Raw genomic sequence first — 12,060 nt, 5'->3', positions numbered from 1 at the left:
TGTTGAATGAATTGTAGTTAACACCCTATTTGTTGACACAGATACATAACTGTTGTTATTTAAAAAATGCCATATAACATGCAGTGACAAATCACTTCCTAGTCAGCAGTAAATCTACTTAACAATAATACTTTTTTGGCAAGGCATCTGCCTCTGAACAATCCTGTAATATAGAAAATTCTTTTAAAATTCTTAAATATTTTTCAAGCTATTGCATGGTTGACCTTCTGGAAGCTTTATTTAATATACATATGAAGGCAGGGCTATTTTGGCTGTGAGTTGGTGAGACACAAAAAAGATACAACAAAAGAATTACAGATGCTTTTGAATTCCATACCTAAATGGAACCAATAAAATGATAGTTTCACAAAGTAACTCACAATGTTTTGAATATGTTTACTTCTCTAAAGAGATTAGGATTTTCACCTCAAGGCTAACTGTGGTAGACTAACATTTTATTACCTCCCAGCAGTTAGAAAATATCAAATATAAAAATAAGCAAAAATCCTCCCAAATAAGAGACCACCAATATGTACAACTCCATTAAGAATATGATATATTAACCAACCATATCTCTTATTAGATATGTAAAAGAATGATATATTAGAATCATATATATTATAGCAAAAGAGATAAATTCCCTGTTCTATGCACTTGTGAAAGCCATACAAACATTAAAAGATAAATGCACAGTAACATTTATTTTCTCATTTCAGATTCCATTACGCAAATTCCTACTTCCCCTAGTCAAACTCTGCAAAAAGTCTAAAATATCTGCTATTTGAAAGAAGAGTCTCTAATAACCACATAATACATTCCAGCATGTGGTCATTAAGTCAAATGACGTTCAATTATAAAGCAAAAACAAAATGGAAATTTTGGCATTTTAATTCTACTTGTATAGGCAAATGAAAGAAAAAAATTTATTTTACTTTTATATACACACACAAGGTCAAACAGTTCACAAACTCATCCTAGAAAAAGCACTACAAACTCAATGCTGAATATCACCACAGTCACCTTGGATGCACTCTCCTTGGGCAGCTATGCACCAACACCACACCTGGGCCACTCTTCAAAGCAAGTTTTCTAGGGTGAATTTGTGAACTTACTTGTCAATCCTTGTGCAAGGACAGCTCTAATAGCGATTCCAGAAAAAGAGTTCCAAAATTGCTTTCTGGAGGTGATGTATTTGTACCACAATGTATACATTCATTAAAACATCACGTCATGTACCTTAAAAAATACAAATTTGGGAGAGGAGAGGTAAGGGGGATTGATGGGGGGAGGGAGGGTGATTGGTGGGGTCACCTCTATGATTTATTTTACAAGGGTACAAGAGAATCTTTCTAAAAGCAGAGTATGAATGTCTTAACTCAATAACTAAGAAAATGACAAGAAGGTTATGTTAACCAGTTTGATAAGAGTATTTCAAAATGTATATGAAAACAGCACACTGTACCCCATGATTGCATTAATGTACACAGTTATGCTATAAGAAATAAAAAAAAATACAAATTTTACTTGTTAATTATACTTCAATAAAGGAGAAACAAAGGAACCCATTGAAATAGCACCACTGTGGTCATGACTTTTGAAGGGTTATAGTGTGTCCTATTCTGCAGAAATAAACATGCTGGACCAAAAAAAGAAAAGAAAAAACTATCTTAAACTCACTGTCTAAAAAAGAATACTGCTGCTAACCAAAGTGGAAATAAATCTGGGGTCAAGGGTGTCAGTTATTATTTTCAAAAAGCAGCAGCAGTAGTAAACTATTTCTTTCAAATGGTTTGGTTATGGTTCTAACACTATTTTAGCTTTAAAACGATTATTGCATAATGTCAGTCTATTTATTTTTTGGCCTTTTACAATCTAAACTGTTTTCTAACTGAACTGTTTCAACAGCCTGTGCAATATAACAGAAGAACCAAAAAGAGACCTCTCACTTGACCTTTTCCGCATAACTTCATTCATTGATTCTATTGCATTAAATGCTGTCACATTTGTAGAACTGAAAAGAACAATGTCAGTAGCCTAGGTGTCAAGTCCCGAGAATAGAGAGCTGTCATTTTAAGTTGTCCAATTCTTTGCCCATGATTAAAAAATGAATATTTCAGATCAATGGGTGACAATCCCATTAGAGTGATAGCCCATGATATCAATTACCACTTCAGTTTCAATTTGGCTGGCTGGCCACAGAGTACCATTTCTCAGCCTTGCTGGTGATGGGCTGGCTCTATGAAGCATGACACCCTTAAATTGCTGTCCATTATCCAAGTGTCATTACGTGTACTGCCTCAGAATTCTCTGAATCACAAGCAGCTACTGAGGTCAAGCTTTGCAACCAGAAGAATTGGACAAGTTGGCAAATTCTTTATATAAAGGCAAAGTTATTTATCTGGCATCCAACTTAGAAAATCTAAAGTTTCCATTATCCTGACAGTATGTCAGTTTTGTGTAGGTATATTGATTTAATAATTTAAAAGGTTTTATCAAGGTGGCAGGAGGTTAAACGTTTCCTGTGTTTGCATTATTCAGAATGTTGCTTTGTTTTCTTGGCCCCTATCATGCTGGTAATAGATTCTATCTAACTCCTCTCCATGCTCAACTATACATATAAAATTATTCCTGTAATCATAAAATACATAAAGAGTTTTACTTTTGGCATGGCACTTTAAGTCTATCAAAAAAAACAAAAGGTCTCAGCAGCTATATATCTGATAGGTATATCAAATTTGGTAATAAATTTGTAAAGATAAATGCAAACATACCTATAAGAAACATTCAAAATGAATAATTTGGAGCTTTTTTGCTACTTCCATAAATGTTTTGATAGAAATATTATGATTTCAGAACAATCAGAAAAAACAAGTTTTTCTGAGTAAAAACTGTTATACTGTATATGAGATCTTTCTTTGATTCTTGGCATTGTTAGTATATTTAGATTTTAAACTTTAAAAAAGCAATTATTTTTCCAAACTTTTCAAGTTAGGGCATCTACTGATGAGGGAAACAAAGGGTCAATAAAAGGGTATTGGTAGGCATTTGATAAGCCTGACTTAGCTCCCTAGACTAGAGCATAATTTCATTGAGGATTCAGAAGAAATACTTTTTTTTTTTTTTTTTGCAGTTTTTGGCCAGGGCTGGGTTTGAACCCACCACCTCTGGCATATGAGGCCGGCACCCTACTCCTTTGAGCCGCAGAAGAAATACTTTTTAAAACTAGTAAGTTTAGATATGTTATGGGGTAGAATACAAAACTGATACAAATCTCTAAACAATGAATTTAAACCTCTAAGAAATTATTACTTTGGGGCCTGTTCACACTCCCAGATTGGGACAGGGGTGGAAGGTGGGACAAAGGATAATTTCATTCTCTGTTGCCTTTAGTGATATTTTACTTGGAAAGTAGAGAAGCAATATTTTACTTTATGCAACCACATGTTTTTAAAACTCTCACTAAATGCATTTTATAAACTGAATCTCATTTAAATGCATTTGAGGACCTTAGCAGGTAACAAAACCATACAAGGCAGGATGCCTTTTAATGGGGAGCTTCTCCTTACTAATCCCAGGTAAGAATCCTAACTTCTCCAAATTAAAGAGGTATTTATTAAAAATCTATTTTCAGCATGTGCTTGACATATTCATAGTTAATAAGAAAATAAAATCTCACATGCTTTATTAAGTTCAATTTCCTCTATCAAACAGAAAAACTTACCAGCATTAGGGTTGAATCTTAGTGAGCAATTATACATCCTCAAACTTTATCCCAATCTTATCCTCATTACAAAATATAATTCTAAATTTTGTCATGACATTTAACCTGAGTAATTTATTAAAAATATTGAATTTAAAAACACAAAATAATAAAATACACACAAACTTCATCTATAGTTCAGGATAATAGATGAAAAAGATTTTTACAAAGGAAAGTTTCAAACAGATGGCCAGGCATGGTGGCTCATGCTTGTAATACTAGTGGGAGGATCCTTTGAGCTCAGGAGTTTAAGACCAGCCTAAGCAAGAGCAAGACCCCTGTCTCTATTAAGAACAGAAAAGCTAGCCATACACTGTGGTGGCCTGTATTCCCAGCTACTCAGGAGGCTGAGGCAGGAGGATTGCTTGAGAACCCAGGAGTCTGAGGTTGCAATGAACAACAGCACTCTACCCAGGGAGAGAGAAAGATTCTGTCTCAAAAAAAAAGAAAAGAAAGACAATGCACTCTAGCCTGGGGCAACAGAGTGAGACTCTGTCTCAAAAAAAAATATATATATATATCAGTTAAAAGTGGATTCAGCTGATATCTTCAAAAATTTTTCAACACATATAAGTGTAGAAAATATAATTCAGTGAATCCCCACATTCCTAGCTCTTAACAGTCAGGAGCTCATCACAATTTTCAACTTACTTTTAATCCATATTTTGAATCTACAACAGTTATGATACCTACAAAGAAATAAACATTTTAATCACCTTTTAAAAGAAAGAGTGTTTATTAATGTCATACAACCATACTTGAGAAAAGTTAAAATTAATCTACTATTTTAGTTCACAAAAACTACTCAATAAAACAAAGTATTTATTTTCTCTTGCCAATGTGGTGATTAAATTCACTCCAGTAATAAGTCAACACATTTCAAATATGTGCTGAGTACCCAGTATTGTTTTAAGGTACTAAAGATAAAGAATTCTAAAAACTAAATAAACAACTAAGAAAATGAGATTTCCCTGGCATTTAAAAACCTTATAACTCAAAACATAACACAAATTTTATAATATAAAATCAAATGTGATAAATTGCATAAGACGGGTTATTTCTAGTTCATTTTTACATAATCAAAATCAAGACAATATATATACTATTGCTTAAAAGACATCTTAGAATATCTTCTAACATATCTCACCAAAACTAACTCATAAAAATGTTTTACATAGTATGCACGATAACTACGCTTCCAAATGATTAGTTTAGCAATCTCTGAATATATGCTAAATAATTTTCAAATGATAACAGCAGAATGAGTTTGAGGATGCCTAAGCAATTCAACCAGCTACATGCCACATATATTAGAGTCCAATGCTAGGACCCAGCTTCAATGATTCTTAAATTTCACCCCTTAGTCTTTAAAAAGGTAAAAGCAGGAAAGAGAGGGGAAAACATCATTGTTCAACTAAGGAAGTTTCTAATATGTCTTAAATGAAGGCAGTTTGTAAGTTTACAAATTAGATTGCCCAAAAGTGTGAAGGTAAATACAGGAAAGGAAGATGTGCTTAATTCTCATCTTTAAGGAAAATGAAAGCACAAACATGGCCCTCACATTGCCTGCTAAATAAAACAAAAAGCTCTTAACATGATTGGCAGGGCAGGAGTCAAACAACAGAGGATATAGGAAATCTGTACAGTATTTTCAAAGGAAAACTTCAGTCCAAGCACTAAATTAAAAGGTTAAGATTAAGACCTGATGCCCAGTTCTATCACTGTCTGAGGCTTTTGAATGTGTATGAACAAAGACTGACTTTATCATCAAACTAAACAAGTGCAAAGAATTAAAATTATAGTAGGAATAAAATAAAGAATGCAAAGAATTAAAATTATCGTAGGAATGACGTAAAAATTAAAATTTACTTAAAAACAAAACTGTTTAACTTACCATCAAGATAAATATCACTCCCTAATTCAGCATCAACCCAAAAGATAGAGGCCACAGCACCTGAAAATATATAATATTCATCATATAAAAATATTCTTCAAACTGAAAAACATGATTCTATTCATGGTTAAATTTGTTCCAATGCAATTAGCAGTTAAGCACGTATACAAACTACATCTGGGTTTCCTATCTTCTTATGGGAATCACAGTGACAGAACCATTTACTAGTTACACCTCATCTACCCCTCTCCCTCTTTCCTCAAAAAAAAAAAGACAAAACCCAACTCTTAACCACCTACAAACAAAACATCATGCCTTTACCACTGCCATAATAATTTACCAACAGATAACATGAAATAATTTGGGCATTATGGCTGGATGTACAAACCTATTTTTATTTTCTCATCTCCTACAAATGATAATCATTCAGGTCACAATGATGAATTACCCTTTTAGAGGAAAAGCAAAACAAAACAGATAATTTCCAAAATCACTCATTCAAAAAAATTTAGTTGTAATTTTTGTAGAAAAGATAGTAAAATCATATACTCTAATACTAATTAATCTTCGCACTATGTCATACTGGCATAAAATTTGGGTCTGAGGAAAAATTATTTCTAAATAAGAAATTAAAACTTGTTTTTGACTGAAACTGCTTCAGGACCAAACCATGCGCCCTGATTAGCACGCCCCAGCCCAAGAAAAAGAAAACTGACAGCAAGGAAGTGTTGGATTCTTCCGAATATCACAGGCCCACTTAGTGACAGGGCTGTCCAAAAGAATGAGCAAGGGCGAAAAACAAGGATAACGGAACTCATTCCAGTGTCAGAAGCCGTCCACCTACCCTGACAAGATGTGGTTCCCCCAAGCATCATTCTGTGTCAACAATGAAATACCTGTCAGCTGTTTACAGTGATTACTCATGCAAGATATAGCAAGGGCCACAAGATCTAATGGTTTCCTGATATCTATTGATTTTTTCCCAAAAACTTAATAGTTTTCCAATTTGACTGAAATAGGATTTGTGAGTAACCGGGCCTGAATCAATGTCCATCCCTTTCAAGGAAATTACTTTACCATGACAATTATTTAGCTTAGAACAGAAGAGTGTCAGTCTCCTAAACGGGAAACAACTGAATTGCCGATAAGAATTTTGTTCACTTTCTTGGCTAAAAACATGATTTTAATTAATGAGAGGAGGGAAGTAAATCTACTGTATCATTACTCCAAACAATAAGTCATACAAAACTATTAATTTGTTCACTCAGTATAATACCTAACATCATACATACATCATTTTAAATTTTTAAAAGTTCATTGATTTCTATTCAGATGAACAGCTTGTCGGTCCTACCATTAACACTGACATATCAAGTTGAACTGTAAGATTGCATTAAAGCTTTTACTCTAAATCTAAAGCTTTTACCTTTGATCTAATACCTGCCAAACTAACAAGAAAGGAACTATTTAAAATTTGGATTAACTTCATTCACTCCCCTTCACTCTTCCTGTGTTGAGCAAGAGTGAAGGTGAGCAAATGAAGTTAATCTGTGGCTCAACAATCAAGGTGCTTTTTCTCTCCAAGTCATACCCAGCAATGTCTGAATATATTTTTCATTATTTCTCGCAGGGAAGAGCTACTGGCATCTAGTGGGTAGAAGCCAGGGATACTGCTAAACAACCTACAGTGCCCAGGATGAACCCCAACAACAAATAATTATACAACCCAAAATGTCACTTGTGCCAAGACTAACCTTGACTTAGATTATAGACTTTAAGACCTAATAAAATAAAAATAGAAAAAATAAAAAATAAAACAAAAAAGCCAAAGTTTTACCAGCAACAATGATATAACCCCCTGCCATAAATTCTGAAGAGTGACCATCAAAATAAGAAACAAAGTCCTATGTTACTCTGGTCTTTCCTACTCTATTTCCCTATCCCAAATAACAGGTTATAGGGAAATAGTTTACAAAATCCTGATACTTATCCGAAATACCTTGCCGAATGGCAAGAAGTAGAACTGAGAGAAGAATAAACACTGCAGAGAAAAGTCAACAACAGCAAAAAGTCAAGACTAAAAGTTTCTAACTAGCTCCACGTATTGGGGGACAAGGTTACTTTCTGGGCTTCAAAGCAAAGTAAAGCAATTAAGTCCACTTATAACCCCACATGACATATAGGATGTATACTCCTAAGCAGTTGGAACAAACCCAAAAAGAGAATACTTGGTGTTTCAAGAGCACAGCCTAAAAGCCACATTGCCCCATCAGACTCTCAGTCACCCCTTTTCCCACTGCTCTCCCCCAACTTTCAGCAAGACCCAGATTCCAATCTTGGGCTCAGGAGAAAAACAAGTTGGGTAAGATGAGCAGGGTATTAAAAAACACTCTTCATCAACATCATATCTTCCCATTCTATGTAAATAGAAGTTCTCTGTCTGCTAGTTCAAGAACAACACATATAGACATGTACAACAGCAGAGAAAAACAGAAAAGAAGATAAAAGGCAAGAAGGGAAAAAAATTCAAAAATTGAATAGGGCATATAAGTGGCAAAGCACTCTTTTTGGAAGGAACATAATCTAAGAAATCAAAGAAAATTCTCAAAAGACTAGAGCAAGTGTCCTCAAACGATGGCCGGTGGGCCACATGCAGCCTGCTGAAGACATTTATCCGGCCCACCGGGTGTTTTTGCCACCACTGCCTGTCCTGCTTAGCAGCTGACTTGTCCCAGGGCCCACAATCTAGCGCTCCAACAGTCTGAGGGACAGTGAACTGTTTTAAAAGTTTGAGGATCCCTAAACTAGAGCATTCACAAAGTTTTCTTGATACAATAACTGGAGAAAACATAATCAAAGGAAAATAACAGCCAATCAAAAATATACTAGATTATGGAGCAATATATGTGAAAATAATATTCAGAAGGGAAGAAATTGTGGTTCAGAAATTGTATGCTAGCTAAGTATTCCTTCAAGTATGTTAACAAAAGACAACTATTCTGAAGCAATGAAGAATGAAATATACAAGAATTCACAGACTGCAGCTCTTATAACTTGAAAGAAGTACTAACAATAAAATTCACTCCATCAGAAGATGGATTAACTCAGAAATGGAGAAGCTCTAGTAGTGACAATGAGCACTAAAACTATTTAAATATAGAACTAAAGAGATTATGAAAAAGTGTAAATGCTGGAAACCTCATGACATAACGAAGAATACAATCAACCAAAAGCAGATGGTGAAAGCATTAATTTTATGCTAGGGAGTCAATAGATACTCCTCTAAAATCTAATCACATAGTTTAAAAACCAACTTGTCCACTTCATGTTCTTTGTAATCTGTTTTTCCTTAATTCACATCTCTTGGTGAAGAAGCAGGCATGTGATATTCAGCAAATTCCTTCATGTACCATTCAGTTTCTCTTTCTTCTGTTAGAGTCAAGTAAACGGAATTAATAATTATTAAAATTAGGACAAAGAATGTTAATCCATCCTTATAAAATTATTTCTGTATATTCAGCCAGTTTGGAAACCCTCTTTCATGGAAGAGGCGTTCCCAAACTCATACAAGTACAGACACCTTCTTGTACCTCGCTTTATTGCACTTTACAGAGAATGCATTTTTCACAAAGTAAAGATTTGCGGCAACTCTGCACTAAGCAAATCTATCAGCGCCAATTTTCTAACACCATGTGCTCACTTTGTGCCTGTGTCACATTTTGGTAATTCTCACATTATTTCAGACTTTTTCATTACAATGCCATCTGTTATAATGATCTATGATCAGTGATGTCTGACGCTACCATTGTAATTGTTTTAGGCAATTAAAAGATGAACCGCACCCATATAAGATGGCAAACTTAATGAGTGTTTTCTGGCTGCTCCACTGACCTTCCCTGCCTTCTGGCCTCCCTATTCCTTGAGATACAATAGTATTAAAATTAGGCCAATTAGGGCAGTGCCTGTAGCTCAAAGGAGTAGGGCACTGGCCCCATATGCCAGAGGTGGCGGGTTCAAACCCAGCCCTGGCCAAAAACTGCAAAACAACCCAAAATAATAATAAAATAAAAATAAAATTAGGTCAATTAATAACTCTACAATGGCCTCTAAGTGAAAGGAAGAACTGCATGTCTGTCACTTTAAATCAAAAACTGGAAATTATTAAGCTTAGTGAGGAAGGCATACTGAAAGCTAAAGACAGACAGCAAGCTAGGCTTCTTATAGGGAACAGTTAGCCAAGTTGTGAATGCAGAGGAGAAGTTCTTGAAGGAAATTAAAAGCGCTACTCTGATGAATGCATGAAAGATAAGAAAGCAAAATGGCCTAATTGCTGACAAGGAGAAATTCCCAACCTCATGATGAAATCTGATGGCCAGTGTGGGATGTCTTGTCTAATGGGAGGTGATGTGGGATATGGAGGTAGAACCCTCATGAAGAGATTAATGTCCTCTTGGCAGATGGGGGATTTGAGTGAATTTTACAGTCACTTCCTTCCAAAAGCTGATTGTTAAAAAGACCCTGGCACCTCCCCCTTCTCTCTTGCTTCCTTCCTCAGCCTGAGATCCCTTCCACCAAGAGTAAAAGCAGTCTGAGGCCCTTACCAGAAGTGGATGTTGGTGCCATATTTCTTGTACAGTATGCACAACCAAAACCACATAAAACTTTCCTTTATAAATTACTTAGCCTCGAGAATTCCTGTAAAGCAACACAAAATGGACTAAGACAGCTGTAGTAGCCTGGATTCATGAACAAACAAGTCACAACCTTCCCTTAAGCCAAAACCTATTCCAGAACAAGGCCCTAACTCTCTTCAATTCTCTGAAGGCTGAGAGAGGTAAGGAAGTACAGAAGAAAAGTGTGAAACTAGCACAGGGTGGTTCCTAAGGTTTATGGAAAGAAGCTATCTCCAAAACATAAACGTGTTAAGGTAAGGGCGGCACCTGTGCCTCAGTGGGTAGGGCGCCGGCCCCATATACAGAGGGTGGTGGGTTCAAACCCAGCCCTGGCCAAACTGCAACAACAAACAATAGCCGGGCATTGTGGCGGGCACCTGTAGTCCAGCTACTCAGAAGGCTGAGGCAAGAGAATTGCCTAAGCCCAGGAGTTGGAGGTTGCTGTGAGCTGAGTGACGCCACAGCACTCTCCCAAAGGTGATAAAGTAAGACTCTGTCTCTGCAAAAAAAAAAAAAGTGTTAAGGTAAAATAGGAAGTGCAGATACAGAAGTTTTCCAGCAAGTTACCCAGATGATCTAGCTAAGATAACTGATGAAAAGAGCTACACTTTGCAATGGAGACAAAACCTCCTTCTATTGGAAGAATTGGAAGAATGCCATCTAGGACTTCTGTAGCTAGAGACATCAACGCCTGGTTTCAAAGCTTCAAATTACAGGCTGACTCTCTTGTTAGGGGCTAATGCAACTAATGACTTCAAGTTGAAGCCAAAGCTCATTTGCCATTCCAAAAATCTTAGTGCACTAAAGAATTATGCTGAATTTCCTCTGCCTATGCTCCATAAACAGAAAAACAATTCCTGAATGACAGCATATCTATTGACAGCATGGTGTACTGAATTTTTTAAGTCCACAACTAAGACCCACTATTCAGAAATAAAGATTCCTTTCAAAATATTATTGCTCACTGACAATGTATGCAGTAACCCAAAAGCTCGGATGCAGATGTACACGGGGATTAGCACTGTTTCCTTGTCTAATAACACAACATCGATTCTGAAGCCCATCTACCAAAAACTAACTTCAACTTTCAAGTCTTATTTAGGAAATACATTTTTTAAGGCCATAGCTGCCATAGACAATGATTCCTCTGCTGAGAAATTAAAAATTTTCTGAAGAAGATTAATCATTCTATATTCCATTAAGAACACTGATGATTCATGGGAGGAGGTCAAAATACCAACATGAACAGAAGTTGATTCCAACCCTCAGGATGACTTTGAAGGATTCAAGACTTAAAGAGCAGGAAATAACTGCAGATGTGGTAGAAATAGCAAGAGAACTACTAGAATTAGAGTCAGTGCCTAAAGATGTGAACCAATTGCTGCAATCTCATCATAAAACTTTCACATATGAGGAGGTGCTTCTTATAGATGGGCAAAGAAAGCAGTTTCAGGGAAATCTATTCCTGGGAAGATGATGTGACCACTATTGAATGACAACAAAGGATTCAGAATATAACATGAACTTAGTTGATAAAGCAGTGGCAGAAGAATGGTGCCAATTTTGAACTTTCTACTATGGATAAAATGTAACTGAACAGCATCACATGCTACAGAGAAGTCTTTCATGATAAAGAGTCCATCAATGCAGCAAACTTCATTTTTTTGAGACAGAGTCTCACTATGTCACCCTGGGTAGAGTGCTGTGACATCATAGCTCACAGCAACCTCAAA

At 35.8% G+C, this 12,060-nt stretch overlaps 1 protein-coding gene across 2 annotated transcripts in view; it reads right to left on the bottom strand.

The window, feature by feature from the left end:
- The window catches only part of LOC100956021 (COBW domain-containing protein 3), a 52,767-nt gene that overhangs the window by 27,700 nt on the left and 13,007 nt on the right, over window positions 1-12,060 (bottom strand). Inside the window, exons 5-6 of one of the 2 annotated variants that reach the window (XM_012813752.2) lie at window positions 5,655-5,714; window positions 4,412-4,449 (exon numbers count right to left, since the gene is read on the bottom strand). In XM_012813752.2, the coding sequence (XP_012669206.1) occupies window positions 4,412-4,449; window positions 5,655-5,714 (98 nt within the window). The remainder of the gene's footprint in view (window positions 1-4,411; window positions 4,450-5,654; window positions 5,715-12,060) is intronic. The other variant, XM_023508199.1, reaches the window with a different exon arrangement.

Source organism: Otolemur garnettii, unplaced genomic scaffold (assembly GCF_000181295.1).
Source record: "Otolemur garnettii isolate 467f Iridium unplaced genomic scaffold, OtoGar3 scaffold00006, whole genome shotgun sequence".
Lineage (NCBI taxonomy): Eukaryota > Metazoa > Chordata > Mammalia > Primates > Galagidae > Otolemur > Otolemur garnettii.
Note: the sequence above shows the minus strand (reverse complement) of the source record. Positions and strands in the feature narration are given on the sequence as shown.